This window comes from Mastomys coucha, unplaced genomic scaffold (genome assembly GCF_008632895.1).
Source record: "Mastomys coucha isolate ucsf_1 unplaced genomic scaffold, UCSF_Mcou_1 pScaffold22, whole genome shotgun sequence".
NCBI lineage: Eukaryota > Metazoa > Chordata > Mammalia > Rodentia > Muridae > Mastomys > Mastomys coucha.
Window position 1 is genome coordinate 115,444,079 of NW_022196905.1, and position 21,212 is coordinate 115,465,290.

Sequence of the window (21,212 nt, forward strand, 5' to 3'; positions counted from 1 at the left end):
GATGGGAGGGAAACTGAGGCACAGTCAGAGTGTGCACAGGCGCAGGCACACTGTCACTGCTACAGGTTGATGAAACATCATCCAATATGCAAACTGAAGGAGTTCTGTGACATCAGCGCCCGAGTGCTAAGGAAGATGGAAACCACAGCTGCCACTTGTGACTAATAAGGAATTGTGACTCTAACCATCCGGTGTGCAGAACCCCGGGAAGGAGACCAATGGTGTACAAGACATAAGGGCAGAATGGTGGGTTGTGGGTAAAGTCCTTAGGCAGGCAGTGACCCCAGGACCCTTGAGGATGCTGGCCAGGAAAAGGAGAAAGATAGATTGATTTCACTTAGTGACCTCGGGGTTAGTAGCCGGGACTGGCTCTTTATAGCACGTGGCTGGCAGAAAGGGCAGGTCCCATCGGAGTCACCTGTAAGTTTTGGTACTTGAGGGCTGAAATACAAGCCCTGAGCCTTCTTACAGTCCCTGGTCAGGGCTGAAAGGTCCCAAGTGGCCACCAAGCTGTGAGAGACCAGTGTTCAACAGCACCCTCTGGTGGCCACCACTCACAATGCCCTGTTGTCCAAATCCTGGTGCACCCTGCAATGGGTGGAACCTTCTCAGGCCTGGGAACACTTCTGGCATTCCCAGGCAAGGTGAGGGAGGCTTGCAAAGCAAGACACTGGGCTTTTTGTTGACAGAAGTTTGAACACACACAGCAAGACCCTGTTGATACAACCTTTACTCTGCTGACCTTAACAATGCTCTCAGTGCGCAGAGACCCATGTGTCCCTGCTCACATTGACACCAGAGCCCTCACACTGACACCCACCTTTTCCTATGTGCATAGACATGGGCTTCCCCCATCTTTCCCTCTGCTTCCCCCACATCCCCAGTGCATCCTTACCCCACTGGGTCCCTGGGGGGAACAGCAAGCCAGGCGAATGGAGCTGTTGACCGATGCCAGCTGCTCCCGTAGGCTTTCCACCTCCCGCTGGGCAGCCTCTGCTCGCTGGGGAAGGAAAGAGGGGAGCAAATGAGAGAGTGGGTAGGGGGAAAGGGGACTGGAGAGCACACAAGGAACCCCTACACTCGCATCACCCTGGATCTCCAAGAGTCTAGGTTCCCACAGTCCTGAATGCAGGCAGGCTGGGACCTGGGAAGCCCTGTCACTGAGCCCCAGGGTGGTTACAAAGGAAGAGCTGCCTCACCTCACCTTTCCTGGTGAGATGGGATTATTGAATAGAGGCTGCCAGGGATGACTCTAAGTGATGCTGGGGTACCTGAGACCCCAGAAGTGAGAACACTCCTTTTGCCAGGGAGGGAAGGGTAAGAGGGGATTGTCTGCACCTGTCCCCAGGTGATTCTGTCCCACACTTAGGCCTGCATCCATTCTCAGGCTCTGGACCTAGACTAGAGCGGGATGGTGGGGGGTGGTGGGGTGGATCTGCAGAGGTGGTCCCAGTTCACCGACTGTCACCTGTCACAGCCTCTGGGTGAGTTCCTTGGCTTTCTAAGGCCCCAGTTTCCCTTTTACAAAATGGAGGTATTAAAAACGGCAGAGGAGGCCCTAGTGCTCAGAGGGCAAGCAGGGCACAATGTAAATGGAGTCTGTGGTTGGGCTTGACTCTAATCGTGTATTTACTTGGTTATTCATTCCAGGGCCTTCTATAGCTGGGCTAGCTTTGACTTTGATACGTCGCCGAATTCCTGATCCTCCTGTCTCTACCACAGGTTTGTGCCACCATACCTAGCTAGGATCTCTTTTCTCAAGCCCATGTCATTCGCAAAGACACCTCCCACTGGGGGTTTGGTCACACAGTATTGGCCCCATCATCGGACAGCCAGACTAGACCCTGCAAAAGTAGAATCCGCTTGGCCCCATTTACATGTCCAGAAGGCATAGAACCCTTGCCCAGTAATCCCACTTAGGGGAACTAGACCCATCCATCAGCTCCTGCCAGTGTGAGATGATGTCGGCTGGAGGTCAGTCATGAAGGTGTTGGTTGTGAGTGGGGAAAGGTAGGCATTAACTATAAACAGTCCTCTATAGTGGTCTGGCTAGAGCAGACTCAGCAATCTATAACCCACTAGCTGTTCTTATAAATAAAGCTTTATTGGCATGCAGGTGTGCACACTCGTGGACACAGTGTTTTCCTGCTGCTGTTGCAAAGTTGCCTCTTTGGCACACAAAATGTGGTTCTCACAGAGCTGAAATATTTATTCGCCACTGTTTGAAGCAGAACCTGCTGTCCCGGATTAGGCGAATGTGTGCTGGAGGGTGCAGGACAGACATCCACCAGAGGCAGGTAGAGCCCATGAGGCTCATGTGGGGCTACTGGTTGGTTTGTAAATGGATGGACATCCCTGGAAGGAGAGCCTAGACACTGGTCAGACAGGTCACTGGGGCAAAGGGCACTGCTTTGGATCTGCCCTGACTCATCTTTTCTGAATTTTGAACTATGTGAGTGAATAGCCTATTTAAAAGTATAAGATAAGGAGGGCAATAGTGGTGCTTTTAGTCCCAGAGGGGGAGCAGAAGCAGGCAGAGCTCTGTGAGTTCAAGGCTAGCCTGGTCTACATATCAAATTCTAGGCCAGCCAGTGAGACCCTCTCTCAAAAAAACAAAACCACTAAAAATGCTATGCAACTGATATAAATGGGGGTCCGTATTGACAATTTTGGCATTTTGGTTTCTTTGAAAAATACAGAAGTATTGTAAGAATATGGTTTCATTTTAACCCCAGGTGCAGGATATGGGCTATTTCAGACTGTCCACAGCAGCTGACGATGATTTGCCTCGTGCTCTAGCAGGGGCATGATTTTGCCAGCTGTAGACAGTTTCTGTGATTTTGTGACATTTGGAATTCTGGGGACTTTTCAGAGGATATATATAATGCTATGGCCCCAAGAAGTACGGTGGGTTGTTGGTTGTTTGCTGTTGGTCAAAATTTAAGTTATCATGTGCAAAGAAGAAACAAGAGGAATTTAGATATCCTGATGGTGAAGATCAAACTTATCCCAAGGAACTCTACACCCCTAACCAGAAGGAAGTAGTCTACCAATAACATTGGCCTCTTCCTTTCTGGCCTCTTTTCTCTCTTATTTCATCTTAAGGAGTTAAAAGAAAGAAAAGGGCCGGGCGGTAGTGGTGCACACCTTTAATCCCAGCACCTGGGAGGCAGAGGCAGGTGGATTTCTGAGTTCGAGGCCAGCCTGGTCTACAGAGTGTGTTCCAGGACAGTCAGGGCTACACAGAGAAACCCTGTCTTGAAAAACAAAACAAAAAACAAACAAAAAAACCCAAACAAACAAAAAAAGGAAATAAAGGGTGGAAGAGGTTGGAAGAGAGAAGAACCCACAAAGTAGCAAACACGGGCATGGGGCCATTTAATGATCACTGCAGTTACACAGGAGCTGGCTGGAGGAATGGCTCAGTTGATACTATTTGCTTAGCGTGAAGGAAGCCCGGGGTTCCAATCAGTAACACAGTTTATATAACAGAAACAGGATGCGGTGGCACACACCGGGAATCCCAGCACTTGGGAGATGGAGACAGGAGAATCAGGAGTTCAAGGTCACCCTCAGCTACACTGGGAGTTCAAGACCAGTGTGGTCTTGAAAACAAACAAAAAATTCCAACCAATCACAGGAGCAGAAGCCAGGAAAGTCACTATCACTTCTCCTGGTCCTGTTTTCCCTGGGTGGTCACTGCTCCCATGGGGGCCAGAGCAGAGGCTCAAGAGGTGTCAGTAGCCTGCATTGTGCCCACAGAGGCTGGCCCCAAGGCGTTTGATCTGAGGGACTCTGCCACACAGCCTCCTGCAGTGACCCAAGCGAAATGACAATATGCCTTGCCATAGAACTGGCCTGTTGATTTCAGGGATATCTCTATGCCCACAAGATACTCGGTCATAAGGGGTTGTAGGCCCGTCCTGTGCTGTTACTCAGCTGTGGCACTGCAGGGAGCTTGGCAAGGCAAGAGAGTTTGGGTCCAAATACCCCCAACCCAGCCCTGGGCTGGGTGCTCCACTTCCCCCTCAGCCCGGCTCCCACCCCCCACAGAGTGCCCCACCACCCGCAGGAGACCTCTGCTTACTGCTTACCTGGTTGGCCTTCTCCAGGTTCGTCATGATCAAGCCGACCTCATCGGCCCTGAGACAGAGGAAAGGGCCCTGAGGCAGGCTGGCAGCTTCCACAGGGATCTCTGCCCACAGGGCAGAGCCATGCAAGCTGCCCTCCACACTCCCCAGAGAGAAAACACACTGGGTGGAAAAAAAATCCTGACTGCTGGGGGCTGGGGACTGGGCCTCAAAACTCCCACCCCCCTTTTTGGTATAGGGATTCTCTGTGTAGCCCTGGCTACCCTGGATTGGCTCTGTAGACCAGGCAGGTCTTGAAGGCAGAGATCTACCTGCCTCTGCCTTCTGAGCGCTGGGGTTAACGGTGTTAATCCCAGTCAGGTGGCCAGTGCCTACCACACCTGCACAAGAAGCCCAGGGCCCAATCTCTGGGGAGCTACAACTGGGGCATTCCCTCACCTTCCCTCTAAGGATCTGTTCCGACAATGTTCCTGCTGTGACTCCCTAAGGGGTCACTGTACCATTTCCTCCAGACTGTGACACTGGGCTGGCTTAGGACTTAGCTTGCTGGGACCCTGGGACCTGGGGGACACTACTGCTCACATCCTGCTTTGAGCATCCTTGAGGCCTTTGCCGGCACATACAGTCTGTACTGCCTGAGGTGCACTTCCTAGTGTGTCAGCTGAGGCTGGCTGCCTGGGCCACCCCTGCTTTCTCTCTCTCCCTGGAGCTCTTCCCTTGGAGAAACTAGCTTCATGCTCAGCCCAGTGCCCACATACAGTAAGTGCTCAGTAGTGTCGGTGAGCACACAGTAAGTGCTCAATAGCATCTGTGAGTGGATTGATTCATCATAGCCTGCTTCTGCCTGTATCTGCTTTAAGGACAGGGTGAAGAGTTCATGTCCTCCCCACCTCCCAGGGTCTCAGCACAGCACCAGATAAACAGTAGGTGCTCAATAAATATTTATGAAGTGAGTGATGTCTTAAACCTGAAGAAGTGATTGCACTCTGAGTCATTTAGATGCTGTCACTTGACCTCCACTGGTTGTACTGGGAAGTTGAGGAATGTCTAGGGCATCTGGTAGAACCAGAGGTCAGGGTCAGGGGGTCAGGCTGTCCAGTGGCCTCACTCAGGTGGGTCCAAGGGTGTGTGTGAGTAGAAACGGACCATGGGTCAGGTGCATGCCTGGGGCTGAGGAATGGAGTTGCTCAGAGTCAGAAGGAGGTGGCCTGTGTGGGGCAGACTGGGGGAGGAGGTGTCCCCAGCTCACTTACTTGGATGCAGCCTCCTCATCGTATTTCCTCCTCAGCTCCAGCAGCTCTGTCTGTGTGGCCTTTAGCGCTGGGAGGGGTGAAGGCCGGGTGAGGAGGGGCAGCTGGGTGGTACCCCCTCCCCCAACCCCTCGTCCCTGCCTTCCACCAAGCTGGGAGGCAGCCTCAGTGGGAGAGGGACTGAAGAACTGGTAAGGTGGGGGACCCTCCTGTCTGGGGCAGGGTACTCTTGGAACCCGGGGAAGGCAGAGAACAGAGGCTGTGGCTTCGACCCACTCTGAGGCCAGCCATGCTGACAAAGCCAGGAGTTCCAGGTCTGCGAACCGCCGCTAAGAGTTCTCGAAAAATCCCAGTTTTACTGTCTTTTTTTTTTTTGTTTGTTTGTTTGGTTTTTAGGGACAGTTTCACAACATGGCTAAGGCTGGTGTAGAACACAGTAGGTAGCTCAGGCTAGCCTTAATTCTCCTGCCTCAGCTTCCTGTCATTTACAATGAGAAGTCTGAAAGGCAGGCTACTCACTCTGGGTTACCAGACTCTGCCTGGTGGCCCGGGACAGTAGCCACCTTCCTGACAATCTGGCTCTACCAGGTGCCCTTGTCACACTACTCTGACACTGCCACCATGGCGGTAGTGCAGGCCACTGTCAAAGATTTGCCCTATTTGGTTCCATCCCAGCTTCTGACCCCGTTTCTTGCTTCCCTCTATCTTTGGGCACACCAGATCTATGTCCCCAAGTTCACTGTTTCACTGGCCACCCCCTCCCCTGACCCCCACACTGCTCCAAGCCACTTGAGGGCTGCCACCCGAGCCAGGGTCATACCTGAATGTAACACCTTGATTTTCTCCTCTGCCTCCCCCAGCCTGGCCGCCAAGGTGACGTGGACTCCTTGGAGGCCCCTGGAGAGACACAGGGCTGCTCGGGCTGCGTGCTGGGACCCACCTGGTCCCGCCATGGTAGGTGTCACCCCCAAAGCCTCCCTGGTTTTATTCCCATTCCTGTGGCGGGAGCTCGGACGCTCAGGGGCCCTTGTGGCACTGGAGGAAGGTTATATATACAGAGCTGGCAGCCGACAGGAAATGAACCCCTGAACTCAGATCTTACTTCTGTCCCCTCATGGCTTCCTCCTCTCTGGCCACTCTCATCTCCTGGCTGCTCCAGGCTGGCTCCTACCTCAGGGCCTTCGCTCAGCCTCTTTCCTCAGCCAGTCACAACCTTCCCATTGGCGGGAATCTCACTGCCTGTCCCCTCCCCACGTCCCCTGTGGTGCACTAGAAAGACCACCCCATGGATCTCCCCGCTTTTGCTGGACTCCCCTTCACCATTGTATTGATGTGGCTTGTCTTTATTTCCGTTCCTTCTGCCAGCTCCACTATGTGTGAGCCTAGGTGCTGGCAGACTCTCTCTGGGTGAGGCTGATGGCTACCATCCACTCATCTTGCATCAAGGGGAAGGCCCTTGATGAAGCCGGTGGGCCTGGTGTAACTCTCTGACCATCTTAAGACCAAGGTAAGGAAAGCAGAGGGCTGGAGCCATGCTTGGGTTCTGTTATTGCCACAAAGGACAAGAACTCCATGACCCCGTAACCCCAGATAGGTGTCTTAATACATATAAAAAAAAAAAAAACCCTAAACCAACAACAGAAACAACAACAAAATCCTGCTCTATCTTTCTTCTAGATAAGGCTGATGAATGTACCCATTCCCCAGACAGGACAACTGAGGTTTGAAGAGTGAGCCGAGAGTTGTAGGGCCTCACAGTCCCTCACCCTTTCCCATCTCCCTCCTGCCTGTGACTGCCCCAGGCGGGCTTCCTGAGCAGCCTGCCCTGCCTCCCTCCTCACTTCTGTCTCTCGGCCTCATCCTTCTGCAGCAAGGTGTCTGTCACAAGGGTGTCCTCGGGACCTGGCAGGTGGTTACCGTTGGCTGGCGTGTGCCCGGTGGGACACGTCCCCTCGTTCTGCTCTGTGGAAGAGAGGAGGACCACGGTCATCATCCGGACAGCTTCAGGCAAAGGCCTTCTTGGACCCCTGGGATCAGCTCCTCAATTGATCATTAGAGAGAGTGGGGGGGGGGTGGTAGTGGTGGAGGCGGGGACCCACTGGTCTGCAGGCTGGCACGCAGAGAGTGCTGGCTGATTTTTATGTCAACTTAACAGGCTAGAGTCATCTGAGAGGAGGAAGCCTCAATTGAGAAAATGCCTCTCTAATATAGGGCTGTAGGTGAGCCTGTGGGGCACCTTCCTAATTAGTGATTGATGGGGAGGGTTCCTGTGGGCGGGGCTATTCCTGGACTGGTGGTCCTGGGTTCTCTAAGAAAGCAGGCTGAGCAAGCCATGGGGGACAGGCCAGTAAACAGCACCCCTCCACGGCCTCTGCATCAGGTCTTGCCTTCAGGTTCCTGCCCTGCTTGAGTTCCTGTCCTGACTTCCTTTGGTGATGAACAATGATGTAGAAGTGTGAGCCAAATACCCGCCCCCCCATGCCTCTGCAGGAGCAGTACATGCCGAGCTGCCTGTGGTAGCGTTCTACTACTTTCTCCCTCTGCTCTGGACTCTTCTCATTGTCCTGACCACTCTCTCCCTTGTCTCTACAGTAAAGACCTCTTTCCCTTAACCACACCATGGAGTGGTCATGTTGCCAGCTTATACAGCTGTTATTTAAACTTTTTTTTTTTTTCTTCTGAGGCAGGGTCTATGTAGCTCATGCTGGTCCTCAGCTCAAGGTCCTTTGGTCTCACCTCCCAAGTACTGGAACTAGTCATGGGTGGTTAGCACCATTCTGACTTAATGTCATGTGTACAAGGTGATAGGCCCGAGACTACAGCATCTGTGGCCCTGGTGCCGTAACCCAGCGTTACCCAAGGCCGTGAAGCCCAGGTTCTGGCCGCCTCCATCCTCCCCCACGGCAGCTCAGGCTTGACTGGAGCTCTGACATCTAGGTTTGTCTCCAACATCTCATAGTGGCATCAGTACCTCTGGCACTGGGTGACTCTTGGCACCTCTTCCACGTGATGTGCAGGTCTTGTAGGCGCTGCCCACTGGGGTCGAAGCTGGGACACTGCAGTCTGTCGTCTAAAGTCCGCGCCACCTCAAATGATGGGACAGGGTCTGCAAGGAGACAGGGAGAGAAAGGAGTAGGAGGGCATGGGGGAGGCTCCATGGGGCTAAGACGCCCTCCCACAGAAAGCTTGGAGTCACTCTAATGGCTGCAGAAAGCAGGTAACTTTGGCTTTCTTTATAAACTTATTTTAAAGATTAATTTTTTTAATGTGTGTGTGTGTGTGTGTGTGTGTGCGCGCGTGTGCATGCATACATAAGTGTAGGTGGCTTCAGAGGCCAAAGGTGTCAGAATGCCTGGAGTCGGGGTTATGGGTGGTTGTTAGTCATCTTCTGAGGTGCTTGGAAGCTAACTTGCTTCTCTGCAGGAGCAGTACATGCCGAGTTGCCTGTGGTAGCTTAAATGGGAATGAGCCACATAGGCCCATATAGTTGAATGCTTGGTTCCCAGTTGGTGGAAATGTTTGGGAAGGATTAGGGGTGTGGCCTTGTTGAGGAGGTGTGTCAACAGGGGCAGGTTTTGAGGTTTCTAAAGCCCATGCTATCCTTGTCCTTGTCTGTCTACCTGTCCGTCCATCTGTCCATCCGTCCATCCATCCATCTACCTATCTATCGTTTTGAGACAGGTCCTCTCTATGTACTGGAACTTACTATGTAGTTCAGTCTGGCCTTGAACTCAAGAGATCTGCCTGTTCCTGCCTCCCAAGTGCTGGGATTAAAGGTGTGCAACACCACGCTCAGACGCCAAGCTCAGTCTTATTCTCTGTCTGTGGCACATAAGTGAAGATGTTAAGCTCTCAGCGATTTCTCCAGCACCATGCCTGCCTACTGCCATGCTCCCCACCATGACAATAAGGGACTGGCCCCTCCCCCGTGCACTAGCCCCACAATGTCTCAATTGGCATGGAAGTGACATCTACTATTATGGCAGACCCACAAAGAGGCCTCACATAGTGACTTCATGCCCAGGGACACAGAGGTAGTGGAGCTGCTGAGGGGGCCAAGCCGAGCAAGGGTGCCCCCACCTGGTGGGACCTGGCTCCCACCTGTCTAGCCTCTTGGAGTCTTCAAACTGACCATGTAGTCTCCTGATACCCCTCACTCCCTATATCCAGGAAAGCCTTCACCCCCTGGGTGGATGCCTTGTGGGCTGTGTGACACGTCCCAGTTAAGTAGAAGAAAACGCACACCAGGCGGGATGTAAGCCTTGGCCAGCCTCACCATCTTACACATCACACTCAAGAAGCCCAGCGGAAAGACGTCTTGCAGACGATGGATCCTAGCACAGGAATGGCTCTACCGTTCCCTGTGGCTGGCTGGGAAACAACCCATTGTCCTATGAAAAGAACTGAGGCTCTGAGAGTCCGGTGGGGTGACGCTGGCTCTCTGATGGTAATCTCACAAACGTGGCTGGTCCTGGTGTGTGCAAACACAGCCTTGGTAGGTGCACGTGATGCTAAGAGAGGTGTCCTGGACCACAGGTCCTGAGGTCCCAGTTCCTTCTCATTCCCTGGAACCCCTTTCCTACTGACTCAGCCACTTCATTCTCAAGATTCCTGTGCCACTTTGACAAGCAGCCATTCCTCTCTGTGCCTTACCATAGATGGCAACACCCAGGGGCGGTGTGGGTCATGTGATGAGGCACACAGAAAATGGCCAACATAGCCCCCCCCCCCCGACCCTAGAACATACAGAAACACTAACTATTCCTTCTTCATGATACCCCAGTCCTGACCTCAGAGGCTGTGCAGAGGAGGGCCGGAGAAAACATGCTCCCCCACCCTTCCCGGTCGCTCAAATGCTACCTCCTCCAGGGAGGCCTCCACATTGAGATCATCTTCAAAGACAAGAACAGACCCTGTGCACCCTTCATAGGTCCACTAACACCTCATCTGCCTGTAAGTCCCTCTCCTCAGCCTTTAGTGGACTGATGCCTGGAAAGGAGGCTGGGATCACACCCTTCCTTGCCTCTCCTTACTGAGCCTGGCTGAAGCCTGACAAAGCCTAGCTTGATACATTTTTGCTGGCAAAAAGACTTGGGCTGTGCCTGCCTGGGGGCGCCTTCGGGTCTGGCTGGAACAAGGTGGGCCCTTGTGTTGTCTGTCTTCCCTTAGCTTAGGTGGCAGGGAAGCTGGACTGAGGTGAGCAGGTGTGTGGGACTTGGCAATGGCTCTCCTCTGTCAGCACCCCCACCCCCACCGCCTGTCATTAGGCCCGGCCTGCTCAGCGGGTGTGCGCCTTTACGCTTCCCCGGGCTGGTGTAATTATACATTGACATAATTAACCCAGCAAGCCATTAGGCAGGCCGGCTAAAAATTCATCTCTAATTATTTGTTGTGTGCGTGCTAACAGGCCCATCTGCACTGCCTTTGTACAACACGAACAAATTAATTTACAAGTCTAGATTTTTTTAATAAGTTCAAGGAATTGCTTTCTATCGTGGCCTGTTTTTTTTTTGAGGAAGGAAGAAAAAAAAAGGCACTGGGTGTTTGCAGGGGTCAGGGAAGTTAGATAAACATGGCGGGAGCACAGGCTGAGGGGGCCACAGGAGCGGGGAACTTTCCAGCTTGGGGATCAGAGGCTCAGGAGGCCGGGTCAAAGGACCATGCCAGGGCAGTTCCTGTCACCTGCTGTTCACAGAGGCCAAGGATACCTCTTTGCCCTCCTTGGGGAGTTCCCGGCTGGCTTGTGTGTCTGCCCAGGGCCTCCCTGACAGAGAGGCAGAAGGAATGTGGGCAGGTCTTACTTCTCAGGAGACATTAATGGGGAGATTAAAAACAAGACACTGAGCTGGGCCTGGCTGGTGAGGCCTGTCAGCTCAGCTACTCTGGAGGCTAAGGCATGAGGATTACAAGTTCAAGGCCTGCCTGGGCCACTTAGTAAATGAAAGGCTGGGGCTATGGCTCAGCTGGTATAGCACTTGTCTCATGTGCTCAGAGTACCCTGGCTCCCCATAAACCAGGAGTGCCAACAACCTTGAGGCATGTTCAAGGCCAGCCTAGGCTCTTGGCTAAGGAAAAAAAAAAGGCTGGGGGTGTGGCTCAGTGGCATAGTGCTTGCCTGGCACGCATGAGGCTCTGGGTTTGATCCTCAGCACAACCTACATAAATGAATAAGAGACAGGGAGGGACGGGTGTGTGACTCAAGGTGGGAATAGTCCCTCTCCCCGTGTGGCTCGGCACAGTTACTCCTCACAGTCTGGAGGGTCAGAGTTGGAGAAGTGAGCAAGGCCAGGTGCTGCCCATTATGGCCATCCCAAGAGCCAAGTGCTCACTGGAGGTCAGTCAGCCTATAGTGATGTTCTGTGAAGTCTGGGGGCAGAGGGTGACCCCACATGCTGCCATCACTTCCTGGGAGAAATGGTGTCCAGCTTCCTTGCTCTGAGGTAACTCCACACTGGGACTCTTGAGTGAAGGCTCCCCTAGAGACACGCTGGCTCACTTCATTTGCCAGTTGCTCTCTAACCCACTGCACAGGTGGGGACGGTGGGACCCCCAAAGGCTGCTAGCTCTTGGGCCACTTCCTCCACCCACTGTAGGTCTTGTAGTTCCCAGTGAAAGGGGGAGAGAGACACTGGGGGGTGCTCCCATGCCTCCTTCAAAACCAGCCTGTAATGGAGTCCTCCCGGCCTGTGACTCTCACTGCCAAGACGGGAGGCAAGTAATGTTGTATCTCCGTCGCACAGATGGAGTACTGAGGCACGGTGATGGTATTTCCCCAGGGTGAAGAATGGGGCAGAAACTTATCCTAGCCCAAGGTAGATTTCCAGGGCAGGACCCTGAGCCAGACACTCTGAACAAGTCCTGTCTGTCTGTCTGTCTGTCTGTCTGTCTGTCTATCTATCTATCTATCTATCTATCTATCTATCTATCTATCTATCTATCTATTGAGGCAGGGTCTCTCTGCATCACTTGGGCTGTCTTTGAACTTACTATGTTAACCAGGCTGACCTAAAACTCAGAGATCTGCCTGCCTCTGTCTCCAACTGCTGGGACTAAAGGTGTGCACTGCCACAACTGGCTGTGAGGGGGGGTCATTAAATTCCTCATGCCTCCAATTCAGAGAGTTCAAGGCTACCCTAAATGAAATGCAGAGGGACTGGAGTAGGAGGCTCAAGGTCCAATACTGCCTATGACATTGGCTGGGAAGGTAGCTTAGGGAGTCAGTGGTGTCTGACTTCCGGAACTGTGGGGTGCAAGCTTGTTATAGCAGCAGCCACAAGTCATGGATGGTGATCCCATACTAAGCGCCAGGCATGGCTCCTCCTCAAGCCAGGCACTGCCAGGGCCTGCAGGGCACTGAGGGAGGTTTGGGCTATGGGAGTGGTGACAGAGAGGAGAACCCTGGCCTCCTGCAGCTGCCGCTCAGAAGGGACAGTGGGACAAGAGACAGATGAGGCCACATCAGAGAGAGGGTGCATGTCAGAGAGAATGGGCTTGATAGATAGATAGATGGATGGATGGATGGATGGATGGATGGATGGATAGACAGACAGACAGACAGACAGACAGACAGACAGACAGACAGACAAGACCCATCTGGGGGTGACAGTGAGCAGAGCCATCATGGTGATGAAGGAGAACGTTCTAGTCAACAGGATGTATCTGGAGAAACAGCCCTGGGCAGAGGAAAGGAGGCTACTCATCTCTCCATTCTCGCTCAACTCCCCCCTCCCTGCATAGAATTTCTACCCCCTAGACTTGCTGTCCCAGTAACAAGGCCTCTCTGGGTTCTCATGACCACTGGCCCCAGTTACCAATGAGGGTGCGGGGGCTCAGAGAGGCCACTGGCACCCAGGCAAGGCCCCTCCACCCCTCTCAGCCAGGGATACAGTAAGTGAGGGGTTGCTCTCCTTTCCTACTTGAAGATGGTGGGACAGCGGTCCTGGGGACACAGGAGCTTTTTGATCTAGCTGAGATTTTTCAAAAGCAGAAGTGGGGATCCTCCAAACCCAAAGTGTAGGAACGAATGAGCCTGTAGACAAACGGAACCGATCGGACCCCTTAAGAGGGGGATCACAGGCCGAGGTGGCCACAGGTGAGGAAGGAGAGGTGAGAGCAGGGGTAGGGTGGCTCAGGGCCATGGTCTGCTCTTTATGTATGGGTGGCTAATAACAGCATTGGGGCATCCTTGTAAATAACAGGGGAAGCCTGGCCTGGTCAGCTGGTCACTGGCTGATGCTCATGGTGGGAGGCAGGGGCTGGAGAGATAAGGAGAAGTGTGGTCTCCCCTCCCTCTGCGTCCTCCCAAAGTGGCACACTGAGGGTTTTTTGGGACGACATAGCCAGAAGGCTGGCCACGAGGCTGCTTAGGAACATATATGCAGAAGTATGCGCACGCTCCTCCAAGCTTGAGCCCAGGCAGCAGCCTGCTCCCATCTGGGCTTGGGCGGTGGCCGTGTGGGTGGCACAGACACTAAACTTCAATACAGAGTCCTAACTTTTCCTTAGCAGATGGGCACACGTCCGTTCTTCTATGACAGCCATGAGCCTACTGGCTCCTTCTCCCCACAACGGCCTGTGCTGGGGGGCTAGGAGGCCTCAGAGATGGCTGGGATGAGGGTCTTCCTCCCTGGCACTGGGTATTGATGGGGACAAAGGCAGCCACTGTTAGCTGTGCAGCTACTACAGGCCAGGCGCTTGAGGCTCTGTCTCACTCAGGGTGATAGGGGATGAGCTCATCTGTCCAGAAGAGACAGCAGCCCAGAGAAGGAGAGTCAGTCTCCTGGGCACAAACTGAGTGTCATAATGCAAACACGGCTCCATGTGTGAAGCGTGTGGAACCTCCTGGGGTACAAGGAAGAGGTCTGTCTTGCTCAGCACCATGCCCCTGTGGTAGGAGGGAGGCCAACAAACAGCAGGTACACAATATTTGCTGAATGAATGGTGCAGGGCGATGTGTGTGCCAGGCGTCAGGTTGGGAGTTCTCTGCTGTCTGTCCCACAGGCCTGGGAAGAGGCAGGCATGGAGGAAGCTGTAAGCCGGCAGAGGGGCCTGGCCTATCCCTGTGCCCACAGTCCTTCTTCCTCTGCCCCTCCCCCCACAGCCTAGCTCTTTGTTTCCCTCAGCTCTGGGGGTTCACTCAGAGCATCCTTTCGGCCATGACCTCCATATCTCCCAGGCCAGAGCTCCCAAAGGACTGGCTGTGATGCCCCGCCCACTGTGTGCCCCCTCTTTCCACAGTACAAATCTCTGATGGCCATTTTCCCAATGCCCTTTGATTTTCAAATGAATTCTGCAATGAGGATGGACATCGGGAACCACAGGAGAGGGTGTATGAGTGTGTGTGTGTGTGTGTGTGTGTGTGTGTGTGTGTGAGCTTATGCCTGTGAGGAGCTGGCATGATGCCTGAAACACAGACAGCACCCAGAAATGTCCGGACAAGATGGCATCTGGGCCTTCCGTCTGAGCTCCAGTGAAGTATTTCTCTGTGTTCTTATGACTCCTTAGGAACATGAGGGAGGGAAGGAAGGAGAGAAGGAGAGGAGTGAGGAGGGGGTAGGGGGAGGGGGGATGGGGAGGGGAGATGGGGAGGGGGAGGAAAAGGAGTAGTAGGGGGAGGAGGAGGAAGAGGAAGAGGAGGAGGAAGAGGAAGAAGAGGGGATGTAAGTAGGGGCAGCAGAGGCCATCACTGTTCCTAGTTACACTAAAATCTCTTTTCCATGGAGGTGAAAGTGGCTTGATCACTAGATGGCGCTAAAATTAGTCACTTGGGACAAAACTCCAAACTAGTGATTTTACCTCTTGCTTCCATCAAAAAATACATTTCACACGCTTAGATTTAAAAATTTAAAAGATCGCAAGAATACTCAAAAAACCAATTCTAACCTTCAGGTGAGAATGTGTTTAAAAATAGGACATAGAACAAAAGATTTGGTAAGATTCTCTATGTTTTAGAAATCATTGCTTGAATGTCTACTAGGTACGATGTATAAGAGAGGCTATGAACAAAGTTAAAAAGCAAAAGTCCATTTAACAGAGAGGATGCCAAACGTGTCTACTGGTACCAACGCCCCTGTCTCTAATATACAAAGAGCATTGACAAATCAATAATAATTAAGTCCTGCTATAAATGGAGGAATGGTGTAAATGGTCAACTTACATGCTGCATGACAGCACACTGGGTGAAGAGTAAATAAAGAAGAGTCGGCAGACCAATCAGGGAAACAATCTCGTTTGTTCTGACCAGTGTCTGGGATCAAGACAAGGCTACAATCTACTTCCCTTCCCACATTTTTGTCTCTCATCCAAGGAACCCCGTGTGGCAGCACCGAGTCCTCGACAGAGGGGCAGTGTGGGGAGGGCTCAGGACACTCAGGAATAGCCACATAAGACACAGAAACATGCTGAGGCTGTGGGGTCTGGAGTCTCACAGGGAGGACTCATACATAGGCTGAAGGTGTAGCCACACAAGGGGACTCAGATGCCACTCTGCAGAAGTCAACACAGCACAAGACAAGGTGCCAAAGTCAGCTCTCTGTCTTTCCCCTCCCTGTCCTCAAGCGGAAAGTGTGTAAAGCAAAAGCTACTTTCTTTCTTTTGTTCTTTTAGGCTGGGAAGATGCACTAAAAACCCAAACCTGGCCAGGCAACTCCTTACTGCACAGACTCAGCAGCTGGGTGGGTACCCAGCTCCCCCGTGACCTAGACAGGTAACGGCCTTGTGAAACCCAACGGATGCTTGCATCCTGTGGACTCCGACGTCCACAGCTACGGAATGTTCCCCTAAACGCCCTCACGCACAGAGCATCAAACCCTCATGCCAGTCCACCAGAAGGGTCTACGACCCTCTCTTTTCTAAATACCCAGAGACCAGAAAGGGTAAGGCTCCGGGCTCAGGTCACTGAGGACAGAGTCCTGACTGTATCGGCCTCGGCATCAGGAAGTTTCTCCCCTCTGCTTGCTGTCTCACCCCGGAAGACAGTGCGCAGCAAGGGACACCCCAACAAAATCCAAGAAGCCATCGGGTCCACTCACCTGCCTTGCAGTGGGCTCAGCTGTGTGTCCACGTGTCCCCCTCGGACTCCCTGACTCTCTCTCCTGTGTCCCTTTTCTTTTTTCCTGTGTTCTAGTCACCAGGTCCCCAAGTTCTCCTGCTGAGGCCGGGCCGGGTCCCCCCACGACTTGGCTCGTGTGCAGTGAAGACATCGGCTGTCAACACGGCACGCTGAAGCCAAGGGGTTTAAATCAAGTCTTCTCTCACAACAATGACATTAATTACGCTTTTAACACATTTTACTGGGTTTTTTTTTTCTCACTTCGTGCCACATCTGTGCGAACAATATCCAAAAGATTTACGGTTTTCTTCCGTAATTACAGATACACGGACTGCGCACTTATCAAAATAGTTGCTGAGCAATCAGCCTGCGTCTCGCTGCCTGCCAAGGACTTGTGCTGGCAGGAGCCACTCATTCAGACGGAAATGTTGAATCAGGACTTGGGTAGGGGGGACTGCGACAAATAATTTGCCTGTCAAGACATAGACCAAAGCAGAGTTGGAGCATCCCGGCTTCACAGGGGTGGTGCGCGCGCGCGCGTGTGCGCGCGCACGCGCGCACACACACACACACACACACACACACACACACACGTTCTGAGCCCCCCAAAACCTCCGCATCTGACATTTGCTTCTTGTGTCTGCGGATAACATTTAATGAGCATAAAAATACATCTTCCTGATTCCCCGAAGAAATCATTAAAACACTGTGTTATTCTTAAATGTCTCGAAAATGAATTAAAGCCCCTAAAGGGGCTGTTTGTGTGGCTGGCCTCCATCCATTAAGGCTCCTTGTTTTCTAGCTCTGTGACAGCTGGGATGTGGCATCCCTATGTCTCCTTCCCTCCTCCCTCCCTCACAGGAAGAGACCGGGGAAGTCAGCACTGGCCTCTCCAGGCTCCTTGTGACCTCTGCCTACACAGGCTTTGGGGACAGGGGTGTGTGAGGCAGGGTTTTCTGGAAAGTTACATGCCCATCTCAGGAGTTCACATGGCTCTTGGTCAGGCTTACAACTGACTTAAAGCAGCCTGGGGTCCCATGGTGGTTTCAAGAAATGAAGTATTGTTTCCTTTGTGTGCGTGTGCAAGTGTGTGTGTGTGTGTGTGTGTGTGTGTGTGTACATGCATGTGTGCATGCCTGGGTGTACATGCGTGTGTGCATGCCTGGGTGTACATGCGTGTGTGCATGCCTGGGTGTACATGCGTGTGTGCATGCCTGGGTGTACATGTGTGTGTGCATGCCTGGGTGTACATGCGTGTGTGCATGCCTGGGTGTACATGCATGTGTGCATGCCTGGGTGTACATGCATGTGTGCATGCCTGGGTGTACATGCGTGTGTGTGCTGTGTGGAGCTCAGCAGTCCTCAGGTGATCTTCCTCAGGAGATGCCTATTTCTTTTGTTTTCTGTTTTTGTTTTTTTGGTTTTTTTTTTGAGACAGGTCTCCTGTCTTGGAGCTCTTTAAATAGGCTAGAGGCTGCCTGCCCATGAGCTCTGGCAACCAGCCTGGCTCTGCCTCCCCGGGACAGCATTCGCTGCCACACCTAGGACTTACTTTATGTGGTGCTAGAGATGGGACTTAGACAAGCATTTTACCCACGGAGCCACCTTCCCAGCTATTGTATTTTGTTGTTGTTGAGACAGAGTCTCACTATGTAGCCCAGGCTAGCCTAAGCCTTTTGAGTGCTGGGATCACAGGTATGAGCTACCACACACAACCTGAAGCCTCATGTATGACTAGAGTTTGGATACCCCAAGCACTGGAATGGCTGCTTAAGGTTAAACATGGCAGTTTATCGGAGTGATGGCCTTGTGGCCCCAACACCTGCCATGTGAGGAGTGCGCATGGGCCAACAAATGAGAAAGGGGCAGGGGCCATGATTTTCAAGCAAACATCCTTGAAAGGGTCACACTGTCATGACTCGCACCTGAGCCCTGACCTCAGAGATGGCTGACTCCCAACAGCAGAAGGCTGCTGGGTTCACCTGAGCTGATGTTCCCCTCACTGGTGGCCTCTTGCTGAAAGGAAACCATCTGGTGGCATTCAGCTCACCTACAGAGCATGGCTGCCCTGCCTCCCTAGAGTTCTAGAATCTTCTCTCCCCACAGGAAACCCTGTACTCTGACTCTGGCCCCTGCAGTCTCTCACGGTAGACCTAGATGCCTGTTCTAGATGCTTCCTTCAAACATTATCACGTGCTGTCATAATGACACAGGCTCTGTGTTCTTTCTCACAGCTGACTCATAGTCTAGTGTGTATGGAACATGCTTTGGGCATCTGTTTATCTGACAACAGATGTGTGCACATGTATGTGTTTATGCATGTGTGTGTGTATATGTGCATGTGTGTCTATGTGTGCATGTGTATGCATGGTGTGTGCATGTATGTGTGTATATGTGTGTGTGTGTGGCGTTCGGCTATAATCATGGTAAGCAGGCTAAGGGGCTAGGTCTTGCTGTGTTCACACTGTGAGGTGTTTACACTGTGAGGTGTTCACACTGTGAGGTGTTCACACTGTGAGGTGTTCACACTGTGAGGGGAACTAGCCGCTATTTGTCCTTTTGAGCCAGGCTTCCCTCAATACTGAGATTCCAAGGTTGGCTGTAAGAAAGACAGCATTATCCTTCTATTGTCTCCTGCTGGCAGAGTCAGCTGTGGCCCTGGAAGGGGTCCTCTGTGGCAAGCTATGGGCGAGAAGACCCAGATGAGCATCACATCAAAGTTGTCCTCCCACCTACAAGGCAGGAAGCTGGATAACAGATGGAAGGAGTCGTGAGCTAAGTTCACAGCAGGCTGGTAAAATCACACACATACTCCACCCCATCCCCAGCTTCCAGAGGACCTGGCCTCCCCCTGGGTTCAGGCCTGTCCCCAGACTCCAGCACCAAGAAGCCACTGTGGTATCTGTGTCACCCACTGAGGATGCTCCTCAGTGGTAATTATTCAATTATGGAGCCCAAGAGCTTCTTACCTGGCGCTTCAATTAATTGCTTATAAACACTCAGGAATGCCGCCTCTGCCTCCTGACTTCTCTTACTGAGAGCCACCACCTTTGGAAAGAAGAGAAAGTGTCACATGTAGCCGTGGCCCTGGACCTGCAAGGAGACCAGTATCTTTTTGTACAAAGGTTTTGGGGAGGGAGCAATGAAGACGGATACAAATTGAGGCCCCCCACATTGAGAAATCTCAGCTCAGAGTCCAGCTATGCTGTGCCTGGCTGTGTGACCTTGGACAAGTCATTGTCCCCTCTCAGCCTGTTTCCTCGTCAGTAAAATGGTGGTGGTGTGGGGTGGCTAACTCATAATAGGACCCACTTCCTAACCCCCTTAAAAGACCTAAACTCGGAAAGGCGAACAGTAGGTTATGAATACTGTTAGCTGTTCATCTTTACGCGAGGGCCGTGCTGTACAATGAAACAGTGAGCTCATGCTGCTGGTGCGGTTTGTGTCCCTCCCGGCACCAATTTCCTGTGTGGACTGTTTGTCTTCTCTCTTTCCTGGCATTTCCTATAAGTCTCAGCCTGGTCAAAGAGAGAGGGGGATGGATCTGTGGCCAAAGTCTTCCTTAAACACAGCTCTCAGAACCCTGGCACAAAGTCGGTGCCCAACATATATTTTTTTCCAAGTGGGGCAGGACATAGTCCAGACCAGCTTCAAATTCACTTTGTAACTGAGGAAAACTCTGAACTCTTGGCCTTCCTGCTGCAGCTCAAATGCTAAGGTTACATGTGTGCATCACCTTGCTTCGTTTATGCGGTGCTGGGGATCGAACCCAGGGCTTCATGCATGCTAAGCTGACACTCTAGCAACTGAGCCCCACTCCCAGCCCTTCAATGCCATTTACCAAATAAACAACCAACTCTAAGCCCAGGCAAAATGGCATCTGGGGTTCTTTCACTTTCTAATGGCAGAGGCTGTTTGGGTGTCCAGAAAGGTAGACATCGGGGTTTTTGTTTTCCAAGACAGGGATTCTCTGTGTAGCCCTGGCTGTCCTGGAACTCACTCTGTAGACCAGGCTGGCCTCAAACTCAGAAATCTGCCTGCCTCTGCCTCCCAAGTGCTGGGATTAAAGGCATGAGCCACCACTGCCCAGCTGACATCAGGGGTTTAAAATGAAGTTCTAGCCAGGCAGTGGTGGTGCATGCCTTTAATCCCAGCACTTGGGAGGCAGAGGTAGGCGGATTTCTGAGTTCTAGGCCAGCCTGGTCTACAGAGTGAGTTCCAGAACAGACAGGGCTACACAGAGAAACCCTGTCTCGAAAAACAAACAAACAAACAAACAAAAAAGTACAGTTCTAGCATGGCTAGCTGGTCAGGAATTCACGTGAATCCTCAAACTTCCATTTCCCTGTTTGTAAAGGGGAGAAGTTAATAGCACAACTCCTTAAAAGAGGTCCTAGAATATCCAGTGTTTTAACTCCTGGTATGCCTAGGGTCTCATAGATATGTTTACAACCAAGGGTGACCAATTTCTTCCTAGGCTGTCAGCTCTCAGTGAACATCTCAATTGTATTTGTTTCTCTGGTGTTAAAACAAAACAAAACAAAACAAAACAAAACAAAACAACCTGAGAGAAAACCTGTCTTGCACAGAGAAAAACATACCACACACCAAGAAAAGCCATATTCAAAGTAGAGGTTCACAATTTGAATATGGCTGCCTTGCTGCCCAATATGGTGGCCACAATACTGAATATGGCTGCCAGGCTGTCCAGTATGGCTGCCAAAGCCATGTGTGGCTCTTGATCACTTGAACCATGGGGAGTCCAAATCAAAATGTGTAATGAGCGTGAAATACAGAGGATTTCAAAGACTTAGCATTAAA

At 52.1% G+C, this 21,212-nt stretch overlaps 1 protein-coding gene across 11 annotated transcripts in view; it reads right to left on the reverse strand.

The window, feature by feature from the left end:
* Cux2 (cut like homeobox 2) overlaps positions 1–21,212 on the reverse strand; it is a 188,404-nt gene that overhangs the window by 20,226 nt on the left and 146,966 nt on the right. For all 11 annotated transcript variants that reach the window (XM_031337741.1, XM_031337744.1, XM_031337745.1 and 8 more), the window contains 7 exons: positions 19,361–19,439; positions 8,313–8,447; positions 7,183–7,303; positions 6,162–6,238; positions 5,345–5,411; positions 4,095–4,143; positions 896–1,000 (listed from right to left, as the gene is read on the reverse strand). In XM_031337741.1, coding sequence (XP_031193601.1) covers positions 896–1,000; positions 4,095–4,143; positions 5,345–5,411; positions 6,162–6,238; positions 7,183–7,303; positions 8,313–8,447; positions 19,361–19,439 — 633 coding nt within the window. The remainder of the gene's footprint in view (positions 1–895; positions 1,001–4,094; positions 4,144–5,344; positions 5,412–6,161; positions 6,239–7,182; positions 7,304–8,312; positions 8,448–19,360; positions 19,440–21,212) is intronic.